This window comes from Empidonax traillii, unplaced genomic scaffold, assembly GCF_003031625.1.
Source record: "Empidonax traillii isolate 1590-97213 ecotype Southwest subspecies unplaced genomic scaffold, ASM303162v1 scaffold282:size975252, whole genome shotgun sequence".
NCBI classification, from domain to species: domain Eukaryota; kingdom Metazoa; phylum Chordata; class Aves; order Passeriformes; family Tyrannidae; genus Empidonax; species Empidonax traillii.
The window spans coordinates 519,159-547,150 of NW_020955475.1; the positions used below are offsets into that span (position 1 = coordinate 519,159).

Genomic DNA, 27,992 nt, shown 5'->3' on the forward strand with positions numbered 1-27,992 from the left:
ACACAGACCCACCTATTAGTGCCTGTTGTCATGAGCAATAGGTATAATCCAGGATGGCAGCCCTAGGGGAATATCAGTCTAGTTTTTGTGTACTATTTGAATTTTTCAAAAATTGCATGTCTTTCAACTGAAATTAGGCTCTTCTTTTTCTGTTGTGGGGTGTTTGAGACCCTCAGATTTCAAGAATCACCATTTCATAGTGTTCTTTCCTAATCAAGCTCTAATGATTAACTTTGGTGTACTTAATTGTCTCAGTTTTTACAGCTGAAGTAACCTATTGACAATCCAATAGCTCTTGCAAGGCCTTTTGATACACAGTAGAATAACAACTCCTATTTTAGTGTCCAGTCATTTACTGCAGAAGTTCAGATGTTTATTGTAATTAAGGGCTTCTCAGTTTTAGAGATATTTTCAGAGTATAAATTGGTTTTCCTACATACTTGGGTGGACATACAGAGTAAATGTTATAAAAATTAATAGTTGCATCTTTAAAGTAGTGGATTATATATTGTCAGTTGTCAGCAGTGGTAAATTGGTCATCATGTTTACTTACTACAGTTCCTAACTAATTACAGTGATCCACAAACTGTAAAATGGATCACCCATGTGGATTAGCGACTCACCTCTGAAGCCTTGGGATTCATTCTTCCTACCTACTGTTTTGCTAATATTTCTATGAATAAAATGTTCCATTTGAAGTAGATTAATTTAATACATTTCAGAGGAAAACTTGAATTGAAATAAATTCAGTGCAGTTCAATAGCAGGAGGTAATTTCTCACACAGACCAATGGCAGCACACCTACAAGTGTCTTTTCGAGATGGGCTACGTTAAAGACCTTTTTCTTGGTTGTAGCCACGTGGGCCATTGGGCAGTTGTGTATCTTAGGCTGAGTTTTATTTTAGTCACAGCAATTGACCCTTTCCTGAGAACAAGACCAGTAAAATGCATTTTTTTCCTATATTAAAAATCCTCACAATATTCATTTTTAGATGCTTTGATATCTCTGTCTTGGAGGCAGTCTGCTAAATTTGCCAGAGGGAGATGGCCTTGTAACTAGGTTGTGCCTCTTGCTATTGCCAAACATGTCAATTTTAGTGGAGGCTCTTGATGCAAGTCTAATTCTGTCTTCCTCTTAATTCTCCTTGATTCAACAAACTGCTGACTGGGGAAGTTAACAAGAAACTGAAACACTGTCACTGCCTGTTGCCTGCTGCTGCTTTTGACTGCCCTGTGTGGTGCTGGCCAGTGCCATGGATGGGGTACCAAGAATATCTCGACTCCTAATGCAGTGGTTGCTGGCTCCTTTTCTGGGGTGAAGCAGAATGAGGAATTCTGTGTATCTCCTGCTCACTAGGTGTTATTTCTTAACCTGAAATGAAAAAGCACCACTAGAGAACATCCAGATTCCCACTGCACGTCCTCTTTTACTGGAACACTTTAATTTGCTGTTCGTGGTTGCCTGTCTTAACACTTTTTAATAAAAGCATGGATTTGTGACTGTGAAGCTGAAGATGTACAAGGTGATGAAAGACACAGAAAAAAAAAAATCATACTTACTTTCAGTAATATAAAATCTTCAGCAAAACAGTATCTCAATGATTCCTGCGTGCTATGAGTCCCATATGAGAACAGCCAAGAATTTTAGATGTGTATTCATACATTTTAATGGGATTAGTGAAAGAAAGGCTTTTCTTAAGCGCATACCAAGTTGCAACTGCATTAACTAAATTTTATTCATTCCAAGCAGCTTCCATAAGAGGAGCCAGGATTGGCTCTGGGAAAGCTGTGGTCTCAGGCATTACCAAGAGTTGTTAGTTCACTGATGTCCTTGTGACAGCATCATTTGCTGGGCACCTGATGGAGAGCATGTTCTGTAAACTGGTAATGAGTGTCTAGTCACAAGCATTTTACCAAAACACTGTTTCGGCAGAGCTGTAAAGTCCAAAACCTAAGAGGAATTAACAAAATCTTCCAATGAAGATTGTTTCAAGCCTTTAGTTTCAACATCTCTTTCACTTCCCAGCTGTCTGCTCTTCAGAGTGTTTTTTACACTATGTCTCTTCTAAACAGCCTCAGAGAAATGTAAATACAATGAGCAGTAGCAGGCTAAATAATAAGCGATGGAAGATAAGATTGTTTATCTCAGTTATCTAAATATGAAAAGCATGAGTGCTGTGATTACTATTCATAGCCACTCCCAGGAGTTACAACTTCAGCAGCTTTCTCACGCAGGTATGGTTCCTCCAGAGATAAAAAGGGAAATCAAGCTGTGATGATCGAAGTGGCCAGCACTGACTGGAAAGGGGTGGAGGAGTCATTGTTTTTATTAATGAGGTGATACGGATCGAAGGGAAGTGAAAACCGAGAAAACCTGGAAGGATCAGTGCCCTGAAGGAAGAAAAACTATACCAGTGGTAAAGTGCTTCAGAACTGTGAATTTCCTGTTTTTCTTTCTCCATGCGTGATACAGCAGAGCCATACTGTCTCCATATGCTAGGGCAGGCTTTTTTAATTACTGTAGTGTGAAAAAACCTTAAAGCATCTTTGAAAAATCAAAGTTATAGGGAACGGCTTGGAATTTCAGAATCTCAGATCTCACCGTGTGCAGAGACCATTATGCTGTTCTGTGCATTCAGTTCTGTGCTCCCTTTCTTGGCTCAGGAGACACTGACACAGCTCTCTGGCACTAAGGAGCATTGAGGAAGTTATCCTTTGAGGAAGAAGTCATCCTTTCTCTGTGATCCGCCTAAATTCACCAAATAGCCCAGCTAGCTAGGCATGCTGAGATGCTTTAGTCACACAGGCTGGGAGATGAGGGTGTTTTCCACCTTGTAGAGCACAATGCACATTTACTGAGTGAGTGACCAGGCTTATTCTCTGGGGTTTTGCTTCCCTAATTGCCACCTCTTCAGAGCTGAGTTTAATACCAGGTGTCTGGTTGAGGGCAGAGCAATACCCAGTTCCTCTTTAAGGTGGATCACTGTGTGCTGCCAGGAAAGCATGATTTAGACAGCAAGAAGCAAAGAAGATCTCAATATTCAGCCTTGCCATCTGGGTATCAGTAGTGAGTGAAGGATCTTGGGTTTCTCTTCCCAAGGACCTTACGTAGTTCATGGCAGGCAAACGGTGAATTAGAAAACAGAAATAGTCCATGTAGAAGGGTGACCAGAATGTGCCCCAGTGCCCTACCAGATCATAGAAAGGTCTGGGTTGGAAGGGACCTAAAGATCATCTAGTTCCAACTCTCTGCCATTGGCAGGGACACCTTTCACTAGACGTTTGCTCAGAGCCCCATCCAACCTGGCCTCGAATATTTCCAGGGATGGAGCATTGACAGCTTGTCTGGGGAATGTGTTCCAGTGCCTCACCACCCTCACGGTAGAGAATTTCTTCTTAATACCTAATGTAAACCCACCCCCTTTCAGTTTAAAGCCATTCCCCTTTGTTCTGTCACTGTATGCCCTTGAAAGAATTCCCTCTCCAACCCTCTTGTAGGTCCCCCTCAGGTACTGGAAGGCTGCTATGAGGTCTCCCTGGAGCCTTCACTTCTCCAGGTTGAACAACCCCACCTCTCAGTCTGTCATCATAGGAGTGCAGCTCCAACTCTCTGATCATCTTCCTGGCTCTCCTCTGGACCCACTTTAACAGGTCCACATCTTTCCTGCACTGGAGACCCCAGGGCTGGACACAGCACTCCAGGCAGAATCACCTCCCTTGCCCTGCTGGCCATGCTGCTTTTGATGCAGCTCAGGGACACATTTGGTTTCCTGAGCTGCAAGCCCACACTGTTGGCTCATGTCCAGCTTTTCAACCACCTCCAGATGCAGGATATCATATCAGGTTCTGAATTCAAGCTTACAGTGCTGTGTAATTGCAGCCCAAGTGCCAAACGTTGTTGATACCACTGCAGATGCACCTTTATCCCGCTTTTTTTTTCATAGTCTGAGATGCCTGGGTTCAGACACTGATATTAATACCAGTTTTGAAGTCCAGCTCCTCAGCATGCATGGGCTGCTAGATCTGGATTGCAGTTTAGGGATATAGCCAGTGGCCTAAATTAGGAGCCTAATTGGCCTTGATTCTCTCTGTAACCAAACTGAGGTAAGATTGCTGAAAGAACTTGATTCACCCCAGTTATCTCTCCTTCTCTTGGCAGATAAAGCTAATTTAGGCATTGAAATCAGAAGTGGGATTAATCCATGCCTTGGGTCCCTAACTTAGCATTAAATTCTGAAAGCCAAGATGTTGTGGTGTGCAGCTTTAATTGCAGGTCCATTCGTCAACTGCTTGCATGTGCTGCATCTTTTTGGTTTTAATACAGAAGATATGTCTCTGGCATTTAGGATGCAGGGATTTTTACAAGACTCTGTTCAGCTACCCTGTTCTCCAAATCCTCTGTGTGTTTGTTTACAATTATAGTTTGAGAATTTAAAAAAAAAAAAAAAAGGCAAGCTTTTCTTTCTATTTTTGCTGCAATATGGAAAAAAGAACTATGTGAGTAAACTTTGTTGGCTCACTAGTTTTGCAAAGGTGGAGTTACTTAGACCAGCATTTTTATGCAATGGGCAGTTCCACCATGCCAACAAGAGATGATTACAACAGAAGCCCAGTGATAATGGTCAGTGTTTGCCACATAAATGGCAAACAGTGAAGAGGAAAGTTGTATAGAGCAAAATTGGTAGTCTGGGTGTGTTCAAACAAATTATCATTTCATACAGTGACACGCAAAGCAATTAATCAAAAGCAAGTGGTGGAGATCACATGGACAAGGGGATTACATATAGACCAGATAACAGTGATTCTCAAAAACTGTGTGGGGTCACAGTGAATGAACAGCTCACATGAGCTCTAAGCTCTAGGAAAAAGGCTGAAGCAGTGGAACATGGGGAAGTAGTAATTTGCGATGCAATATTACTGAAAACTTCATAAACTTTCTAAAATATTGTGTCTAATCTCATTATCCACGTCCAATGCCAAGGTGTTGAAAAACTGCAAAATGAGAGAAGAGACTCATGTAAATTATTAGAGTAGAGAGAGTATCTCATAACAACACAACCCAAGAGCACTCACTAATCAAAACTGGGATTTAAAAGTTGCTGTGTTTGTGCTACTGAGCATCACATACAAGAGGCTTGTTTAAGCAGAGGAAGCCCTGTCAAGAACCAGCGAGTACAAGATGGATACATGACAGCAGAAATTAGGTGCAAATATTTAAGGGTGTCAGGAGTGCAGTGCTTTTGTCATGAACAGCAGGGAAAGTGCAGTGTGAAGGTTGGCCATAAAGCCTCTGGAAGTCAGGAAGTTTGGAATGAAAATTTTATGGTCACCATAAATCCACCTTTTGTTTGCTGTTTGTACATTACACGGTCACATACCAAGGTGTGAGTACTTCAGTAAATATTTAGATTGCCTGCAGTTTTATAACTGGGGTCTTAAAAGAGCAAAAGTAATCATAACATGTGGCTTCTGTAGGCTGACAGGTGAGGAAAATAGGTGGGAATTTGCAAGCCCTTGGCTTGCCAATGGGGCTTGAGCACTTCAGGCAGCGTGGCTCTATCTTTTTTCTTCCATTACAGACCCTCTCCACACATGTACCTATAGGAATTGACATAAACTGTTCCACTTATACCAGTTTGATTAGTAACCAAGTTTGCTTTTGGTTTTTCTCGTGTGTTCTGAGGTTGTGTATGAGAGCAAGTCTGGTACCAGCGCTTCTGTACCAACCAATTTAGCTGTCCTTAAAAATGTTCCCCTCTTCATCAGCTCTTCCAGGTGCTTGTCCTGACTTTTTGAAACTGTCCCCTGCATGTGCTGGAGCCAGCATCACTGGATAATTCATGGCCTTTCATCTCCTTTGCCTTGTAATTTGTAAGCTGGCTATGGAGTGCTTTGAGGGAAAGTTTGACACTCCTTTCCCCCAGTGCCCAGGTAAATGACAGACCAGCACAAGGATGAAAAATAGAGCTGTCTTGCTTTTGAGTTGGAGTTGCTGCAACAAAATGCTTTTTGAAAACCAGCTGGTCTTCACATATTTAAGGCATTTGCCCTGTCTGGAGCTCTTCATGAAACTACACCCTTCTGCTCTCCACTGGCACCCAGCTTGTGCCAGAAAGGTTGTTCATAAGAAATTTGTTTTGCTTTCTGCAGTATCCTATTTTATCTATGTTCTGGATCATCAGAACATTTCTATCTATTTCCTATTGCAATAATCTAAACAGAGTACTAGTCAGATGAAAGATCACAGTGATTGTTCAGGTATGAGGATAGCCAGGAACTGGGGCAAAGGCACAGAAACCCTTTTAGGGTGTCAGTAAAGATCCTGAAGACCTCTAGCTGAGATCGTGGCCATGGTCAGCTAATGAGCAACTGGTGATTCACATGTTTCTCCTAAAGTAGTACTTTAATAGTGCCCCATTATTTGTGCAGGGAGTTACTTTGTAAAGCTGTTAAACCCACATACTACATTACCAGCTAAAGGTTTCTATTGATCTCTCACTTTCATTTCCTTTAATGAAAAGTCATAGCTATTTGATTTTCTTGTTACTTCTAACAGCTGATATGAGCGAGCTGCTAAAGCAGCTCCAATGAAGTGAAAAAAGACTGGTGGCGTAGCAGTGCAGCTTTTTCACAGTCCAGAAACACTGCCAAGGCAGAGTGAAACCCAAGTGTGACATGCTGATAACATCCTCCCATCAGGTGGTCTTTTCCATTGCCTCTAAAATGTCAAGTCTGAGGGAAATGTCTTTGTTACGCTTTGAATGACCTACTTTTGGGTATCTGGGAATAACCAGGAGCCTACCCAAACCACAAGAGTGCATCTAATTTTAGCAGCCCTTCATTTCATGCATGCAAGCTTTTGTTCTGCATCTCCAGGAAAAAAACACGGATTTCTTTCTGAGCCAGAGAAAAATCTTATTGGTTTTAAATCAGCCCCTTGTCGAGTCACGATCACAGTAAAATCACCCCTCTTAAAATTCTTGAGTCTGTAATATTCATCTCAATTTTTCTTTAAAAACTAATAATGAGCCCATTCTAAAGGATCTACAGTTGCTGGTCTCTGAAGAAAATGTCTTAACAACCTCTGCTAGAGATAGTCAGGGCAGCTGTGCTTTGTATGTTCCCACTTCTCCCTTGTTTTTAATTGGCCAATAGTAAACGGATCAGCTTCTTTGGTGGAAGTTTCTGTGAGTCTTCTAGCTCGGTTATAAGGCAATCCAGGGAAAGTCAAGGACAAAAAGAAGAGATGTTAACGTGTTAGCAGGGTCTCTGAGGACACTACTAGTGGTGTAGATGGTGGACAAAAGCTCTCTGATGTAGTTTGGATAGAAGAAGCACTAAAAAGTATTTGACCATTGATAGGGATATTATGCTGCACAAAACTGTTTGAAAGGAAGCAAGTTCAGATATGGATGAAGCACAGGCTCCCTAGCTCACCATTCCTAAATGGGACATTGAACAGTCTCTCTTGCTAGGAGGGACAACATATAATTTCCCTCATATAATGTCAGAGTCCACTGTAGTGTTAGGCTAAAACACATGTTTAAATCCCACCCACACTGGACAAAAAATACAAGTGGAACTAACACAGAAGATGGTGGAGACTGAGCATTGTGAATGTTTATTTGGGACTTCACAAGACAGAAATGAAATCAAAGCCACTAAAATACAATGACATAATCACAACAAAACTATTACCGTGTTCTCTGGAGCCAGAGAACTTCCCAGCCAATGAGATTAACCATAAAAACAAGCAGTACCCGCTGGCAGCTATAAATAGGGGCAGTGTAGTTTGGGATTGAGTTAAGTGTCTGATAATGTGTAGTGTTTCCCTGTGGAGCCCCTTGAGGTTGGCAGTAGGTGCCTCTCTTCAGGAGCAAGCCTTGGGCAGCCTGGCTGCTGCACCCTCCCAGCCCTAGCCAGACTTGGCAGGATAGACAGTGATAATCACTCTAAAAGCAAAAGCCAAGCTGTCAAACAACTGAGCCCTTTGCTGTGCCACTGACAAGAGCACCACTGCCTCAGGGCCATGGTTAGGAACACTGGAAGGAGCCTCCCTCCAGTGGCTCATTCATCCCACCACCTCTGGCCGCCTCCACCTGCAGAGCATCGGAGCCAACCCACTTGGAAGGCTCCCAACCTGCTCTCCTGGAGACCTTCTTTCCCCTTCCTCAGGTGTGTGCTATGAAATGCAAGGGGTTTTAACCCTTTCAAAAGCCCGTCTTGCTCTTGGGGGGTTGTTATTGCAACAGCTGTGGAGTTTATCTCTTCAGCTGTCCAGTGGGCTCTTCATGGGATTTGTCTCAACAGTGGGGCAGCAATTGGCATGAGGTTACTGTGCGCTCGCTGAAAACACGCTCTCATCTTTTAACTGTTGCTTTTTGTTGTCATTTAACATACTGTTGACAATGTATTTGTGATCCATGTTTGAAGAGGCATGGGCAAAACAGGCAAAAGGTCTACTGCTGTTGGACTGTGAAGCACTTGATGATGTGAATTGTGTTGAGATTGGTAGAGTTGACTCATCTCTGAATTTCACAGGTTTTAAAGGACAACTTGGTTCACCTATAAAGGTATACACAGTTAGGAAAGGTGTTTATGTGAATATTTTTCTGAGACTCAAGCCGTGGGTTTATTGGCCCACACTTAGGTGCAGTGTTGGATTTGGACAGGTATTGATCTGATAATCCACTGAGGTCAAGCAGTGAGTGACCAAGAGTGAGGAGGCAACAACTCTAATCCCCAGATCACAGGTCACAGACTGGCAAGCTGCATGAAGGGAGCCTGCTGTACTTCCTGGAAGAAATAACCTTTGTCTTAAAAAAAAAAGCGAGAAAGTACTTGTACCTGAGCCTCTGAGCTATTTACAGGCTCTGTCTGCTGCTGCTTGTTGGGCAATGTATCTTCCACAGCCTCTTGATTTCAGGCTGGTTTTTTTCAGCATGGCAAATAAAAGGAAAAATAACTTGAAACAAATATTTCCTGTTCTGTGGTATTGAACAATGAAATTGTAAACCACAGAAGGGACCGGGCTTGATCTAAACGTCTTTGAAGTCAGCAGAACTATTTCCACTGATTTCAATGTGCTTTGGGCCAAGGCCACAGGAGAAAGAAAGCAAATGTTTTCTGCCTGAAGAAAGTATTAACCATCAGCATTCAAAGAGCAATAAAGTCTGATGTGTAAAATGTGTTCCTTTAAATATAGTAGTCAGAAACTTAGTTAATTTCCATCTGCTTCCTAATAATTTGCCACTATTACAGTAAAAAGGAATGTGTTTATGGAAATTGTAATCATACACTGAGAAGAAAAAGCACTTAAGGCTGTCATTTGCTTCCTGTCTTGATTCCATTTCATGTTGTGCATATTGTATTTCTCACTAACGTGATTGTGCTTATGCTGCTGGTTATGTTATCACAGATTAAGCACTGTAGATTTCCAGTTGAATTAAACTTCACTGCACTGATGGTGGTTGACAAATATATTGAAATCATTATTTTTCTGTACAGTTTAATCTCCAAAACATCACAGTGGGTTTGGTTTTGTTGTTGTGTTGGTTTTTGCGGTTTTTTCATTGAGGAGGATTGGTCAGAGGATATTTTTTCATTGAGGAGGACTGATTGAGGAGGAATAGGTCAGAGAGAAACTGAGGAGCAAAAAACTGTTGTTTTGGGAGTAGTGTAGGGGATGCCACTCCTATACAGAGTTAGTCAAGTAGGCTGCATGCAGCAGCTTCATGTGTAAAATCAGCAGTAGTTTTGTCTGCAAATTTTGTTTCACACAGTTATTAAATGCAAGGAAAGGAATCTATCTGCCAGCTGCCTACTGCCCAAGGATGCTGTCCTTCTGAATCAGCAGGCCCATTAGCATGTCAAAAGGCCATACTCAGTCTAGCAGGTGACAGCAGCCCATCGGGTGGATTCCTTGTTGTGTCTTGGGCTTTTTGTCACGCAACAGCAAAGCCTGAGCAGCTGAGATTGCCTGTGCAACAAACCAACCCCATCCAGCTGTGACGAGCCAGAGAGGAGATTCCAGGCTGGAGAGCTGCAGAAGACAGAAGATGACAAGATTCTGCCATGACTAGACTGCGTTACCTGCACATGAAACCAGGGAGTCAGTACTGGCTGGAAGACAGAGCAGGAGAGGATTAAAGGTGATGCAGAAAAGTGAAGGATATGAATTAATGACATTTTTCAGCCTTCTTTAGTGGTGGCAATGACCAACCATGTTGCATGTTACAGCTAAGAAGAATTTTTCAATGAGGCTTCCCATTTCAGGATATTTCTATGAAATAAACTTACCCATCTTTTAACACCAGGCTTTGAAATGTCCTCCCACTGAAGTACCAGTTCCTCATTTGGACTTTAGCAGAGTTTAGAATAGGGTTCAAAGAGGAGAAATCAGAATGGAGTTAAGAACATTCTTCCAATTTGTAAGAACCATTGTTTACATTCATGGGAAAACCATGAAGCAAGGCAAACATAATTTTAAAAAATGTGTGTGTAGTTAAGCATCTGGGATAGCAAACACAGTACTATTTGTACTAAAGTATGGGCGCTGCCAACCACAGTCCATCAAGAGACCAGTTCAGCTTGAATTTACTCCTTGGAAGCCCTCCTCCTTTGCCCCTATATTTATTCCCACTGCATAAATACAGGAAGAAAAATCTAACAAAGAAGAAAGGATTATGAAATCACTTTGTTCTCTTTCAGATGAGAATTCCGTGTCCTTCAGGCTGTCAGGCAGGGGCATCGTGGTCTCAAGATGGAAAATCATATAATCAAAAAGGCAGATTTTCTGAACGGGTATCTTAGAGAAAACTGAATTATCTATATGCTTTGGTAAGTGTTTTAAAGCAATTAGAATAAATGGCATGTGATAAAGCTTTCATATTTTTATAATATGTTAATGATTAACTTACTTCCTACATCTTTGTTGACTTAGTGGGAGAGTGACAAGGAACTGTGAGGTACCTATTTGGTAGCGTAACAAGTCGGACAATTAGCACGGGCATTCTTTTCCACTTCCCTTCTGGGACTTGCTTCATCCAGCTGACACTGCTTCACAGCCTCAGGCAACCCTCAGACTCACAGAAGTAAGTCTTCCTTTTTTTTTTTTTTTTTTTTAATATGACTTATTTTATGAAGTGCTGATAGAGAGCAGATGGGGAGAGATTTAAATATTTATTTGTTTCCTATAAAGAATGCTTTCCCAACTGGGAATTGAAGAATTAAGTTTTCAAGCATTAAATCATAGGGATATTGCTAAGAAGAGACCTTTGAAATTACTATACTGTTGTGGCTTTTTTAAAACTCCCTTTCTGCTGCAAGACTTACATCAAACAAAGGATTTGGTTAGTAAACCATGTACAGTATAGTTCAGTAAAGCTACATCTAGGTTGTAAAACTTTACAAAAGTGGGATTTGAATGTTAATTTCAAAATGCATGCAATGTCTGACAATATCCAAAGCAAGAATATTTGCTTAAAACATGAAATAAGTGGAAATTAATGAATTCCTGCTTACATTGGCTGGGAAAAATAGTTTTGTGCATATTTTATATAGGAAGAGTTTGCCTTGAACTTTCTCTTTAAGAGAAGTTACAAGTTGCAGTGGAATTCCTAAAGCAAAACTTTCTTTTGACAGGCAAATGTGTTGCAGACAGGGAGACTCAGACTTTCCCTGTCTATTGGAACATTTTTTAGTGAATTTTATCTTAGCTTTGCTATCATTTACTAAGAAACAAGGATTGCCTCGTATCCTTTAGGAAAGTCCTCTTTCAGCCACGCACCCACTGTCTGTGGAGGAAATCTCGTGAACAGGTTGCTGTGTGCAGGTTGTGTGCTCTCCTGTTCCCCCCTCGGCAGCAGCTCCTTTGCGCTGTCGGCTCAGGCAATGCTCCTTCCCCCTGGCAGGGTGCCCCTGCAGCACGTCCAGGTGCCCAGGAGTTCTTAATTTCTCCTGCAGCCTCCAAGAAGCAATAATTCCGTTCTTTTGGGTGGAAGGAGTTGCCTCTGGTGACATCTTCCCAAGCCCCGAGGCTGTATTCAGTACCCTCATCTCCCCAGTCATGTGTGAGCTCTCTGGGGCCTGGGTTACCTTAGTTACACCACCTACCCCTTAGAGCTCTCTTCTCTGTGCCAGACACACAAAGTAAGCAAGCTTTTGGGCTCTCTCTGCTTTCTGAAGCTTCCTGAAAGGGTGCCATCTCAACACAGCCAGGGTATCTGCCTTGGTTTTCTGGTGCTGTCATTTCTGGAATATCCCTAAACTGTTCTACTTCAGTTCTAAATGGAGATTCCTTCAAGACAGAGACAAAACAATCTGTAGAAACTCTGATAATACGGGGCCATCTGGGTCCTGCGTCAAGCCCACTGCCACCTCACTGCCTACAAACCTCCAACATTTCCTTAGGTAACAAGAACTTAAGGTGGGCTCAACCACAGAAAACTAAATTAGGGCTTGAAAAAATAATGAAGAATATATAGAAATTATCGATTTCTCTTCATCCTACCATCCAAGCAAATCAAAATATTTTCCTGAAATAAGTAAAGAACTTTTACACAGCTAATTTCAATGTATTTGTACTTGGTGGAACAGAAATCAAGATTGCTTTGGTTTGCTTGTTTTGAAACACAGTGAATAAATGGAAGCAGCAGAATTTATAACACTGGATATAGACATTTGGATGAAGGCATGTTATATCTGGAAATGACTTTTCCAGTAATTTCTAGCCCTATTAGTTTATCTTTTCTAATTGAAAATAGGTGTGTTAGAGGCAGCTGGAACCTAAACATGAGATATCAAGGCTCAAGACTTCATGAATGTCAAGGAGACTGTGTTCAAGAAATGGGCTATAAATGCAGCTAACTTTATTTCTAGGAAACTAGGAACAAAAGAATTGCCACACTGAGCGTTTATTTAAATGTTTTTTGAAGAAGCTAGAAATAGACTGATTTAGCAGTCAATGCTGGTAACTCTTGTGGCCAGGACCACAGCAAGACATAAAGCCACCCTTCAAGCAGAGCTGTGCTGCAACAGGGATGTCAGAAGGCTAAAAAATATTTATGATGTTCTCTTCTAGTCACATCCAAACTTAAGGGTCTAGGGCATTAGTACAGGTTTTGAGTATCATGTCAAGGATCATGCAATTTATGTAAGACTTCCACAGATTCATATGACAAGCCCTAGCTCCATCTCACACTTCCCTGCAGCCCCTTTCAATGTCTGAGATCTTATGCTCCAGGTGTTAATGACTGACCCATCCAGCTCTGCCTGGTGCCTCAGGTTCCAGATGGGGGCAGATCCTGCAGAAGGGATGCTGCTGCTGAGGATTGTATTACCCAGCATGTACCAACCTCTAAAGGACCTTTGCTAAATGGCAAACTCCCTCCATGTTGCTGAAAGCTGGAGCCATCTGGCTCTTAAACTATCATAGGAAAGGATTCATTTAAAGACAAGTCTTGTGGGTGATTGCGTGGCTGGGGGCACTCTCTTGCCACCCTAAAAGTTGGACATCTATCCCTGGCACTGTCCCTCATTCCCCCCTGAGGGAGTCTGAGACCAGTAATGTCTCAGATAAGCCCAATAATATTTAAATGCACGAATTAAGAGAGTATGCTAGATTTTTTTTTCCCCTGCGTTTGCCTGCAGGGAACAGGTTTCCCAGAGAAATTGTGAACTCCCCATCCCTGAAAGTGTTCAAGGCCAGACTGGATGGGTCTTTGAGCAACGAGGTCAAGTGAGAGGTGTCCCTGCCCATAGCAGGGTGTTGGACTTAGATGATCTTTAAGGTCCCTTCCAACCTAAACCATTTTATGATTCTATTTTGCTTTTATTCCGGTCCCTACCTGAAATACATCTGTCAAGGAAAGCCCTCCCAAATGAAGGAAATGAAAGATGTACTAAGAGAGAAAATGACTATCAAGTGAAAAGTCTGTAGAAGCAGCTCTCTTTTTTTTAGCACTTGTTTCTAGACTTTCCAAAGACTGTCCCCAGAAGCTGCTGGAGTGCTTACTGGATAGGACTGAACTGATTTTAAATGAAAACGTGGATGAAATCACGGGACACTGAGAGATGGCACCACAGCCACCTCTCGAAACATTTCTCACTTCTCTGGGTGAAAAAAGTTTTCAGTCATGCTTTTCTTCCACTGACACAGACACCACACAGACCTGGCTTGTTCCTCCTGGCGAGATTGCCTTTCTAGGCTGACTCCATCCCATGAAGTAGCTTGTGTGCAGACTTGGAATGCTGAAATCTACAGCTCTGAGTGAGCTCCCGAATCAGGAACTGCAGGGCAGTGACACCAACTGATTACTCAGAAGACATTCTGTAGCTGCCTGAATATGAGTTCGTTTGCCTTACGACTTTTCGTATAGTGACACTGTTACATCACTGTATTATTCAGACCACATAGGTAATCTTTCTACACAAATTAAATTAATTCAAAGTATTTATAGAATTACTAAAGCATGAAACCAGACAACAGAGTATGCCACTGCTTTTTGTGTTAGCACACAAAAAGGGATCTGGGATTTGAACTGTATTTTATCCAATATTGCTCTAAACATGCAGGGTCCAAACTTTTACATTTTTTCTCTCAGAAAGCTGGAAAGGACATTTGCTCAGGGACAAAAAAATTTGTTTGTTTGTTTTGGTTTGTTTGTTTTGTTTTGTGGTTTTTTTGTTGTTTGTGTTGTTGGGGTTTTTTTTGGGGGGGGGTTTCTTTTTTTTTTTTGTGGATTACAAGTGTGTGGCAGATCAAATTCTTCCTTTCCAAAGGGGATGCCTCTGTCTTTGCAATCTACAGAAATGGTACTGCTGGTGTTTTAGCCAAGTTCAATGCCTGCATCACCCACCTCCTGTGGATGAAACCTGCGCAGTGTCACCCCCCAAGGTGTGACCTTTTTCAGAGTCCAGCTGAGACAAAAAGTTTGTCTCTGGCTTCGAAGGGACCTTACAAAGCCCTGACTCAGGTGCTGCTGTTCACCCCAGCCATGCCAAGGGCCCTGTTGCTCTTCTTGCCACAACCTCCATCCCTCCCTCCCTCCCTTCCTTCCTACTTCTCTCTCTTCCTCCTTCCCTCCCTTCTTGAGGTCTCAGCAAAGTAGCCGCTGGGATGGGTGAAATCCTGGAGGGAGACGCCCTCTGCAGCTCGCTCACGGTTTTACTTGGCATCTGCAAGCAAAATGTCTTTTTTGGAAATACTGGACACAACAGTCCTGAAAAATCAACGGATCTTGCTATACCTGAGGGAAAACGAGTTTTCCTGATCCTCGTTGCCAAAGGTTTCCTTTAAAAACAATGCTTCTGGCAAGTGATAAGTATCTGTTCTCTTTTGATGATATCAGCAAAACCTATAGTGTGTTTATTAATATTCATAGTGATAGACACTGTAATCAGGAACTGTTTTGTTTTAATTTTGACATGGCAAGAAAAATCTTGTAACTATTTTTCCTTGATATTTTGTTCCTTATTTTCTTGCTGAATCTTAATATCAGGAGGTAATAAGTATGGGTTTCTGTTTGATATTCCAAAACATGCAAGTATAAGAAGTATAGCTCAATTTCATCATCGATCTCAAAAGTACTTCTTTTGCAACTTGTTCTTTCTCTAAGTCAGTGATACCAGGTTAGATCAAATAAGCTCCAGTGGGCAGGGTGCAGAGGAATGAGCCAAAATGAATCATGCAATTTTTTGTGTGTCTAGACGTTTGATAACTCACCTAATGTTTGTTGGCTGGTTATTCTCCAATGTTTTGAGAACTTTTGTATAAACCTTGAATTCTTTTATCTTTCATGTTTGCTTGTTCCATGGTGGTTTTTTTTTGTTTGTTTGTTGTTTGTTTTGTGAATCTTAAAGGAAAAGGACTTTTCCTATTTTTTAATTTTATAATTCAATTCTGGAGACAATTCTAAGTATCTTAGCATATGAAGATTTGATAGGGAGCTCAGAATCACAGATACAATCTCAATTCTGTGAGTAGGCAGGTGGGTACATTCAACAATGAAGTTACAGACTGATAACATACTCTGAAAAGTTTTCATATTGTTCAGGTTTAGCATCTGTGGGCTCAGCTGATTTCAACAGAAGCAGAAGGAAGTCAGCATGAGGCTCCCTTGCTCATGCTCATTTTTGTCTCCTACCTTCCCATCACTGGACACGAATAGAAAAGATGCTATTTTGATGTGGAACTCTGTCCCACACTTTCTGTGGGACAGAAAGAAAACCATTCATAATATCCTGTGAGGTTACTGTGCTCTGTGTCTGGTAACAACAGTTAATTAGAAAGGGGGACTTATAATCACTTTGTAAATAACACAGCAAATATAGAAAATATTTATCAATTGGATTCAGTTTAAGTAGATAAAAATATGGGAGACTCTTCCAGAACAATTTCCTCCATGCCAGAGAGGATTAAATGTACACTTGCAATAATGGAGATTAATATGTCCCACAGGAAATCAATCCTATTGGAGATACACAGGTGAACTGGGAGGCCAAAACGATAAAATTGCAGATGTTGCTGTGTTTGGCTGGCATCAAAAATCACTCGGTCCCATCCTCTTATTGTTGGCATCAGCTTCAGGACTGAAGTAAGTATGTAGTGGGCACTGGTATAAGAAGATGGACAGTGTTTGCCTAAGGCCATATATTTACGAAGATACCTTTTGTTAAGATTTACACAGAGGGATTTTAGCAACTTGACTGTATCATCTACTGAATCTGTTTAGTTTAAGATCAGTAAATAGAAAAGCTGTTGCTTTAGTAACAAAACATTGTTGCAGATCTATCTTATTATTGCAGTTCCCTTGGTACAATATTTCTTCAGTCTTGAATGAAATAGTAGCAGACGAAAAGGTATTTTAAATACTATATAAAATACAGAGATTCCTATAATCTTTCAGATCTACATTATAAATTCAAGGTTGCATCTTCTCTGATCACAGATCATTCATATAATTATCCAGACAGCTGTGCAAAAGATGCGGGAAATTAACGGGTTTGGGGTTTTGAATTAGAATAAAAGCCTAATTTGCATTCAGAATGCACAGTCAGCAAAAAAAGCTTAAATCTTTTGCTAGACTAAATAAATAAAATATTTTCCACCACAGTCTTCAGATGATTCAAGCTGGGGAAGCTGGACAGGTTATGAACTAGTGGGATTTGCAAAAGTAAAACACCAAAGAAATTTGGCTGAAGTCTGAGGGTGGGAAAGCAATGGCAGCACATCCAGGCTCCAGCCCCTGCACAGAGCATTGTATTTCTGATTAATTCAAGTGTTTCTGCCAATTCATGGTTAATAATCTAAAAATGGTGAAAGTTCAGTGACCATTATTAGACTTTGTGGTCTGGATTTGCTCATGCCTCTGAACTGCCGTGTTTTCTGTCTAACAGCAGCCCCAGCAGCTCTTGGTATGGGCAGCACAAAAGCTGAAGTCTGTTCAGTTTGGGCTGCTGCACCAAAACCACATCTTCCAGGAGAGAAGAGCATGGATTCTGCAGCTGCTTTGTAGGATCTCTTGGAACAGCCAAGGACCTGAGGATTTTGTCTGATTTAGTTCCTGCTAGCCAGTAACTCTAGGGCTCCTGATTATATGTAACAAGTATAAGGATCTTTGAGCAAAATAGTTAATTAACAAAGAAGAAAATAACTTGCAAAAAGACATTAATTTTCTTTAGGCAGATCTTAAAAGAAGATTATAAGGGGAGCTAATCAGAGACCCTTTCTGCTCCATGGGATATGATGAAATATATAGAATTAAAACAAATACGTTATTTGTCCATGGAAATTAAATTTCAACAGTTCATTACAGCTGGGGAAAGATGACTACCATCCTCCCTCCACGCACACATTGTTCTCCTTCACTGACAGGTTCACCTATTCACCCAAATAATAATGGCCTCTGTAATTTTAATTTTTTTCTTTTCAGTGCCTCTCTCCCTTCACATGGCAAGAGAGCAGTGTCTGCAACAGAGCAGAGCTCCAGAGGATGAGCTCCCTGGTCAGTGCCTCGCACCTCCAGCTCATTGCCTTCGCTCTGGGCACGGTAGGCTGGATCTTGTGCACCATTTCAATGGGAATGGTGGAATGGAGAGTGTGGCACGTGGACAACACCACCATCATCTCCTCTGGCGTTGCCTGGGTGGGGATTTGGAAAGTCTGCTTCATCAGTTACCTTCACGTCTCACCTGGCTATAGAGAACAGTTCTGCCATAAATTCAGTGGCTATGAGTCCTTCGTCCCCCACGAAATTTATGCTGCTCAGGGTCTCCTGTTGATCGCCATGTTCGTGGGCTTGCTGGGACTGGCTGCTACAATATTTGCTCTGAGAAATGTGTATATGGGAATCACTCACAAGACTCTTATTACCCCTTTCTTCCTGGTGGGTGGCTTCTTCTACATATTTGCTGGTCTGTGTGTCCTGATTCCTGTGAGCTGGAATTTCTATTCTGTAACACACAACCGGAGCATTGCTTTTCCTCCTTCTTATTACATGCCCTCCAGTCCAGTAGCTCAGGAAGCTGGTGCTGCAATTCCTGTTGGGATTGTGGCTGTCATCCTCCTGCTGCTAAGTGGGACTTTTTCTCTCTCATACAGATTTTCGGGGGCCACAAACACTAACATGAAATCCTGACAGGACAAATCCCCCCGTGCTATTTCAGAACAAGAGCATAGTCAAGAGATAAGGACAGCAGTTGGTTGTATAGTGAAGGAACTGGAGAATTTAATTTTGTTCTGTAGTAGCTAAGCTATTTTCTTATATGAACCAGCTGAGTTACCATCCTAATTGTCACATATGACCAGAGGTTCATCTTTGACATAACTGCTGTTGAGCAGCAACTGTGATTAAATTTTGCCAGTTGTCCTCTTTTGTATATACAAACATTACTGATTAATTTATTTTTTTGTGTAAAGTCTTAACCATGCTCAAGGAGCTGACTCTGAATGAACTCTTGTTAGAAAAATGTGAAATAACATATATTAAATGTGAATTTGTTTCCTTGTTGGTACTAAGCTCTTTTGTCCATTATTTAATTATAGCTGTAGTAAAGTATGTTTTGTGACAAGTCAAGACTTTTAAAACCAATCATATGAGTGTCATCATGGTTATGTCAAATGACTCTTCCCTGAATTGTCTAACAAATGTCTTGCCAGTTTCTCCTCTTCCTCTAGGGCACATAAAGGGCTGTGTCTTTATTGCTTCTGTTTTTTTTTTCAAGCTGTTTGCATTTTATTTTGCAATATGTTTGCCTGTGGGAAAGGTGTGCTAACTTGGGCAGAGCCAAAAAGTCTGCAAGTGTTTGCTTCTTCATCAGACACTTCACTGAATCCAAAGGTATTGCAAAAGACAGAAACAACTTGTACAAGTTATTACAAAACTGATGTCAAACCCAGGAATATTCAGTGCAACTTTTAGGGTATGATTCATCTGATGTAGACATCTATACCTAAACCGGTCACTTTGGGCTCTGTTTATAATCAGTGTAGAGGCAAAGCCTTTTTTCAAGATGTAGATGCCTCGAATGGTTGGGAGATGACATGCTCCCTAAAAACCTGTTTCTCTTAGTCCACTGTAATGGTTGTAATAACCAGCGTTGCTACCTCTGGCACATACAACCAAACTTCACTTAAGAAAAAAAGGAAAAAAGATGAATGTCCCGAATGCTGCAATAAGAACAATTAAAAAAAATAAATTCAGAGGCTGGGAGGAATGAGCAAACAGGGTTGACAAACTGAGGATCTCTTGAAAGAAGTCCTCAAAAACTTATTACACTTTTAAAGAAATGCTACAGGAATCTAAGTAGTTTAGTTTTACTCTTTCAATTGTCCTACATTTTTTAAAATACTCATGGATTCAGAGAAAGAAAATGTAACAAAAATGTAATAATTCTTGTACACTGCAAGACAAGGTAAAATGCCAGCAACCTGGGTTGTCTTGCTGGTGGCTGTTATTATCTCAGCTTGTCCTGGCAGTTCAATTTTTCCTACACATCTTCCACATGGTCTTGACTTTTATGAACTGTCTGACAATGTAGAAACTCCACAGCACCTTCATTTCCTCTCCAGTCTCTTCTGAAACAGCAGCTTATCTCATCATTGGTAATTTTTTCATTGCCGCAAGAATTTATCTTTTCACTGTTTACAATGCTGTAAAGCACTTTCAAGTGGTGTTTCAATGAAGGCAGTTAAATAGTTTGTTTATTAGATATTGTTTTCAGTTTCATTTCTAATGTACATCCTTTACAATGTTGGTAGGTTTTGGTTTTAAAGGTGCAAATCAACAGAACTGTTATCTCTTCCCACAGGGCCTACAATAGGATTAGATTATATTGTATTGTGGTTGTAAGGAAAAAAGAGACCTATCCATGTGTTTGTGCCAGCGTTTCTCCACACTAGTAAACTCCCAATATTCCCTGTCAAGGAATTAGAACTTTAACAGAAAATTGCCAGTTCTTCAACTCTTGTTGAGTTAACATATGCACAGAAATATCAAAAACCTCAACTGTATTTCTTAGCTGTATTCACTGAATTATTGGATTCAAATTGCATATATTCGTCTTGGCAAAAAAAAAAAAAAAAAAAAAAAAAAAAAAAAAAAAAAAACAACACAAAAAAACACCATCATGTACATGCCAAGTTTCTGTGTTGCTGCCACTGCTATTTCCACCGGAGATGATGGTCACTGTCCTGATGTGTGGATATGGAACACTAGTGGTATGTCAAACACGGGCTAGATGGTGAGGAAAATCCTCAGCTAAACACTAGAATACATTCCCTAAGGAGATATGTGGGTTTTAAAATAAAATTTTGGCAAAAAAAGTTTAGGCAAATAGTATGTGAAGACTGTAGGTACAAGAGAGCCCATCTCAGGACAGAGCAGTGGGACCCATGGCATCCTTTCCCAGTCTGTTGATAGTCACATGGTTCTTATATGATAAAACATAACCTGTGACCAAATACTACTCTATATCAAAACTCCCAGTCCTTCCCTGAGGAAAAGATAGGGAAAAAAAATCTTACAGAATCACAGAACATTTAGGTTGGAAAAGACTTCTGAGATCAGCAAGTCTAGTCTTTGGCTGATGATCACTTTATCAACTAGACCATGGCACTAAGAGCTACATCCCGTTGTTTCCTGAACGCCTCCAAGGATGATGACTTCCTAGGCAGTGCATTCCAATACCTGACAACCCTTTCAGTGAAGAAATTCATCCTGATATCCAGCCTGAACCTCCTCTGGTGCAGTTTGAGGCCATTTCCTCTTGTCCTGTCACTAGCTGCCTGGGAGAAGAGACTGGACTCCCACCTGGCTACAACCTCCTTTCAAGCAGTTGTAGAGAGTGACTTATAAGGTCACACATGAGCCTTCTTCTCTCCAGGCTAATCTTAGATTCGAACAAAGGAGAGGTGAAACTTCCATTGGTCGAAAGGGATCAAGCCTGTCTGACCTTGATCCCTCAGGGCTGGGTGATTCATTAAAATTTAGTGAATGTTTGTGCTCATTATGATTCTGATATTGGAAGAAAGTAAAGCCTCTGTGCTTTTACTTCATCAGCAAGGAGACCATTTCTTTGTGCATATTTTCACGACACATTTATTTTAGAGTCTGAGAAGCTAAATTACCTTTCAGTAGCTCAATTTGTTACCAGGTCAGTTGTGCTTGTATAGGTATTTTTAGGGTTATCTGTAAAATCAGGCGGCTGAAGTGATCTTGGTTTAAAACTCAAAAATGCAAAAATATTTTGGAAGGCTATTTTTAACCCAGATTGCTTTAGGGAACTACCTTATAGCCTGGACCCACAATCATTTGTAGCAGCACAGTTGAGGACAGGCAGCAAGCTGTAATGCAGACTGGAGTGAGTGGTCAGGGCTTTGAGGTAGAGAGATAAGGGGCAAAAACCTCTCAAGCAAATTTCACCACTGAAGAGATCATATCGCGAAGCTCGTCTCCAGCTTCCATGCAGACTGGGACCTGCTGCCTCCCCAGTGACAGCACCGCTTGCCTTGAGGGCTCCACCCTGTCTAGGAATGTCTCCACACTGGCCTCAGTCTGTCTACACATAAGCCAATCTCGCTTTATTTTTTCTGAGTTGACAATAAACAAGTACCTTGTGATTCACTCACATGTCTGAATTTACTGCTGGGCAAATGATCTGAATACCAAGACTCCGTTTGAGTTCTGCTGGGTACTTGGTGTAATGATAAGGCCCTCATCTTTGACCTCCATAACATACTCCTTGGCATTAATCTCCCACAGGATGCATTTTGTTAACCTTATTTTCATGTACCCTCTACCTCACCTGTCCGTTCATGGCCACAGGCCAAAAAGATGTATGAATACGTATTCAGTATTCCTCTAGGATGGATGTGCAAATAGAAAATGGAGCCGAACAGTGCCTAACAATAAAACAGCCCCACAGTACAAAGCCTGCTAAGACTTTACCCAGATGAATATGCAATTCAGACCAATGTCATTTGTGTTCAGGCAAAGGAAGGGGGACGAACTGGAGACACAGTACTGCAGAATAGGTCATTAGTCAGGTTAAATCAGTAAACAAAATTTTTCTTTGAGTCAGCAGTTTAACACGTAGACAGTCTTAATTGCCAATTTAGCTGATTAAAAGCAATGCTAGGCTCAGAAAGAAATGTCTTTGTTGTCACATGGCTTATGGTATATTACAGTGATGAGAAGGAGGGTGTTTTCCGGGATATTTTTAGACCTTAGACCATTTTCCCCTTAGAATGGAAAAAGCGAAATGTCACAGCCAATTTCCTGCACTTTAGGCCATTAAATACTCTAGGACAAAGAGTTTTTGCTTAAAAAAAATGTTAGTCTGGCTGGCATAGTGTTTAATGGCAAATTGTTTTCTTAAAATAGGAATCCAATGTATATCAAATTAAAGATTCCCAGAAGAGACATGTTCTCTGTGAAAAATATCTCTTTTTCAAAACTGAAGCAGGATTCCTTTCTTTCTTGCCAACATCGTACTGTCAAATCCAGTATCGGCTCACAAAATCATATTTTTCAACCAATTTATTTCCCTTTCCACTGTTCAAATAATTTACTCAGTTTCCCTTGCTTGAGAGAGTTCAGTAATTAGCATGGTGCTTTGGAGTGTTCTGGCTTTCAATTAATGTGTCAAAACCAACTGTATGCCAAACAGGAAAATGTAAGTGAATTTCATCTCAGAATTATAAAGCAAATAAATACTGACTCAAGGAATGGAGTACATTATGCACTGTTGACATCCAGTTCACAGTGTGCCACATCATCCCCTTTTTCTTGGGTTATGTGTGGGAAAGACTGTGAGGTTAATTACCAGAATGGTATTTTGAAGAAGCATATACATTCTGAATGTCTGACATTCTGATATAGAAGGCAACACTGTAAAACAGCAGGGAGGGGGCCCACCATGCCCACATCTAACCACACCAGCTTTGTCAGAGTCCTCCTGGATGACAATGGCTCAGGTGGGACCTACATTCTTTTGCAGCACTGCAGACATCAAGGACCCCACTGACTGAGAGCTGGCAGCAGCTGTGTGTGCTGAACCCCACTCTGATGCCCAGGCCAGTAAAATAATTTGCCATTCTTTCTTCCACCCCAGACTACCATCCTGCCTGCATTTCCCTATGTCATGGCTGTGGCAGTTCTCAGAGGTGTCTGGACTGCGCCCTGTTTGGTACCATCTTCAGGTGTTCAGCATCAGGCATGCTGGGCTGGATGTCACCTCCTGTGCAGCACCGAGCACAGCTTACCAAGGACACCTCCATCATCTCCTCCAGCACTGCTCAGGTAGGAAATGGGAAACTTGAGTGGTCGCTGCAGAGTCTTCAGGAGCTTTTGAATAAAGGTATGTCACAGAGCCAGGCTCAGTGAAGGTATTACCCCCCAAAACCTTGGTTGTTCAGAAGCTTTCACTGGCTGCTATGATCCTGGGTGCATTAGGAAAAACCTACAAGCTTTTCTCCAATAAATAGTTAAAAGGGCTGTACTCAAAATCCACATATCAGCTTTTTCCTAGCTGGGGGGATGTGGAAAATGATCACTGGCCTATGTGTGTTAATCCCTCTGAGCTGCAGTTTCTGTTCTGCAGTGTGAGCGACAGTGTCTCATTTCCCCCTCTCCCCACGCCAGCCTGGGGCATAGGAAGCCACTGCTGCCACTCCTACCGGCATCCCTCGTCCCTCCCCTCGTGAGTGGGACTCTTTCTTTTTAACATAAACATGTCATTGTGCTGGATGCCAAGGCTCCTTCTGATAAAACAGGCTTCAGATGCCTGTGAGAAATGTGAGGCAGGGCTACAGCATAAACATAGCAAACCAGTGACCTCATCTGCTCAAGGAGCTCTCTGGGTTCAGCTGTGACTCTTCAATGACATTCAGCCTTTGCTGTCTGAATTCAGGAGAATGGAAATAAACTATGAGACAAATTATTTTCTCCCAAATAATTATTTTTTATTTGCCAACTTTGCAACACTGCTATGTCTCATCCAGGTACCTGAGTTCACTGCAGTGTTGCTGATGTGTATTATTTCTAAAGTGACCTTCTGCATAGGTTGGATTTTTGTTTTTCAGAGTTTTTTTAATAACACTGCTTAGAACTGACCTGAACTAGTTTTCACAGTGTGCATTACACACGATATTTGCCGCAGTTAAGTTCAGCTTTAAATGTTTTAACCTAAGCTAGGAATAAAATGGGATTGTTGAAGTAACTATACTTTTTAATGTAAGAGTTTCAAACTAACTAGTACAATATCCCTCTAGCAGGAAGGCACTCAGGACATGCCAGTTCATCCTATCTTTCCATGAGCACAGCCCATGAAAGCATACCCTGTGAACCTATCAATGTGACTAGTTGCAAGAGCATTAATACCTTATCTTCCTTCTGCTATTTCTCAGAAATGTTTGTATCCACCAGGACATCTCTCTATAAATAGCTTCATTTCCAGTGATAACGCAGGAATTCTGAGACTTACATTTTGCAGCTGTACATAGTAAATGTTGCTTGGTGTGCTAATTGTCCAGAATTCCCAGATGGTCCTGGTGATGTTCAAAGACAATACTGACATTCACCAAAGCTGGTAGCACCTGCAGTGCATCCAGGGTCCTTCCAGCTGTCATGCTCAGTCCAGGTCTCAGAAGCCGCTGTCAGGTGCTGCTCTTCCTTTTGGAAAGCTGGTCATCAACCCATTTGAAGAAATAATTGGCACCACCCGTACTCTATGCCAGGAGGAGTTTGGGCCACAAATTTCACAAGCTTTGACACAAACATTTAAGCAGCAGCCACATAAAGATTGTTACTAATGGTCAGAAAGCTTGCTTCTGAAAAAAAGCATTTCTTACTTTTCAGAGGCCCAGTAGTGCTTCAGAAAATCTGTTCTGGCATTGAAACTTCACACTTGTGGCAGCAAATATAAAGTACTCTGAGTAGATATAACCAAAACTAACCTGAGAGTGAAAAGATTCTTCAGGCTTTTAGCCTGAAAAGTAAGTCTTACAGGAGTCTGATCGTGGAAGTCAAAGGGAATTTATGAAAGTACTCAGCATCTTGCAGGATTGCTCTTTAATTTTAGTCTGAAAAGGCTACGCTTTGATGTGCAATGGAACTGCCTGTTGACATGCTGTCAAAACTTCTTGGTTTGCACTAAAGAAAAACTGTTTGAAGAAAACTATCAGAAGTCTATAGCACCTGAATTACCTTTATTTGCAAATCATGTTGCTTCTGAAAAATCTGACAAGGAACTCCAGTACTTTTTAAATTATCCTTCTTGTAATGTCCTCTATGATGCCTTAAGAAATATAAGGTTTTTTCTTATCTAAACAACCAGTGCACACTGGAGATCAAGAGTGATATAGAAGAACACACAAGCAGATGAGCAGTGAAGGACAAACTGCAGGAGGTGTAGTAGAAAAGCAGCACTGAACAGAGGAACCATAAAAAAAATTCTCGAGGGGTAAAGAAGAAGAAACTTGAACGAGTCACTGAGGACAGAACTGTGAAAGAGGCAGGAAAATGCAAACAAAGAAGAGAAAAGCAGAAAGGGAAAGTGAGAATAAGGTGATTTAACAAAAACAAGGAAGATTAGAGATTAAAATCTGTTTGGAGTTTCAGGAAATGCAGTTTTTGCCTGTGCAGAATTCAGCCTAAAATGGTCTACTTATAAAATGAGAATGGACATTTTTACTTTTGGGATTCAGATTCAGAGGGAAGACTCAAAAAGAGTAAGCTACACAGAGAGAGAATTTAGCTGGCCTATGATTTCATGGTTGACAGAGTGCCTAGAACCCAATTCTGGAGAGCTTAAGGCAGGTACCTCTGACAGTGAAGAATGCAAACAACTGCAGATTTATATAACACATGTAGAATGTATTTTTTAGTATACATGGGTCTTGGCAGTTTCTGTCTTCATACCAATATATATCTGCCTAAACCTTTCTCAGGAATTAACATTTGAAGTTACAGAGATTTGTAAGTTAATGGCAAACATCTTATTTTAGATGACCAGCACCATCACCCTGAGAAAGTGTATCCATGTACTCCCAACTAATAGCTTTCTCTGGCCATTCACTGCAGTCTGATGAATTATGCTGCAATAGGAAGATTTAACCCCAAAGCCAGTTTAATCCTTTGTTTACATAAAATCTTAGAAATCGTGTTCAGTTACTGGAAAGCCAGCAGAGGAAGTCCATATTAACACAGCCTTTTACAAATGCTCTCCCTGATTAATTCAGTGCTGGCAAGTAAACAAAAAAAGCAAAAATTCCCAATGAAAACCAGCACTGTTTCTTCTTCATTTTGTCTTTTAAAGCAGGAACAGTGTAGAACAGAGCGGATAGACCAGATAGGAGGAGCTTCTGCTTTCAAGTTTTCACAAATCACAAACTTTTTTATATCAATCCACTTTGGCGGATTGGTGTTTGTGACCAAAGTCTGGACTAGGAACCGCAAAAATGCAGTTACCCAGCTGCTGTGGTAAGTGATTTCATCTCCGTGCAATGCTAGACACACAACTGTTGGGAGATCCATTCATGTCTGTGTAGCACCCAGAGAACTGTTTGCATTGCTCAGACAACACCTGGATAGCTGAGCCAAGGACTGGTGATTTAATATCATTAAAAGTGAATAGTCAGCAAGTAGCTACAGATACCAGCTTGGTGTTAGGACAGTCTGCCTTTTTGCCAAATCATCACTGTAACTTGTGATGTCTATGCTAGTTATTTGAATCCACTTTTCCAATCACTTGTGAAATAACAGTTTTCTTATATTGCATGATTTTTTTTCCTTCTTTTTTTAGTACAGGTCTTTCTGATGGGCTAAACCGTACTTCTTCAGACTGAAAGGTTGGAAGGTTGCTACTGAGAAATAACTGGGCACTTTTGCAGAAGGAAATTGTAAAACCTAAAAAGAGCTGATCGTGACTGAGAAACAGTCTATTCTCAGGAAAGGTATGAAAAAAAATTTCCTTCATAAGAAGGACTTTAGCAAAATTGTTAAAAAAGAAAGATTCCTCTCAAGATAATTTGGTCAAGTGTTTTAGACCACAGATGCAATTGCAGGACTGTTGACTTGCAATGGACATCTATGACACATTTCCTCAAGGGAAATCATCATAAAATAGTTTGTGTTGGAAGGGACCTTGAAAAGTTGTCTAGTCAATCCCCTGCAGTGAGCAGGGACATCTTCAATTAGACCAGGTCCAACCTGCCCTTGAATGCTCCCAGGGGTGCAGCATCTACCACCTGTCTGGGCAACCTGCTCCAGTGTTTCACCATCCTCATTGTAAAAATCTTCTTCCTTATCTCTAATCTAAATTGATCGTCTTTTAGTTTAAAGCCATTCCCCCTTGTCCTATTGCAACAGGCCCTGATAAATCTACCTCCTTTAACAATTTCCACGTTGATCAAGTCAGTTTAAAGTTTTCCAATTAAACATAACCATTGAGATCTTAGGACAATAATTTGAGGATTTTTTTTTTTATACAGG

General features: G+C 41.0%; 2 protein-coding genes across 2 annotated transcripts in view; both read left to right on the forward strand.

Annotated features, from left to right (window-relative positions):
- SHROOM2 (shroom family member 2) overlaps nucleotides 1–18,519 on the forward strand; it is a 142,422-nt gene extending 123,903 nt beyond the window's left edge. The window contains exons 11-13 of the transcript XR_003571925.1: nucleotides 2,205–2,206; nucleotides 6,248–6,252; nucleotides 18,509–18,519. The gene's annotated coding sequence lies outside the window, so the exon portion shown is untranslated. The remainder of the gene's footprint in view (nucleotides 1–2,204; nucleotides 2,207–6,247; nucleotides 6,253–18,508) is intronic.
- Nucleotides 10,951–18,933, forward strand: CLDN34 (claudin 34). Its single transcript, XM_027890254.1, has 3 exons — nucleotides 10,951–11,093; nucleotides 16,460–16,595; nucleotides 17,934–18,933. The coding sequence occupies exon 3, from the start codon at nucleotides 17,994–17,996 to the stop codon at nucleotides 18,636–18,638; it is 645 nt and encodes a 214-aa protein (XP_027746055.1). The 5' UTR covers nucleotides 10,951–11,093; nucleotides 16,460–16,595; nucleotides 17,934–17,993; the 3' UTR covers nucleotides 18,639–18,933.
- Nucleotides 18,934–27,992: the final 9,059 nt, after the last annotated feature.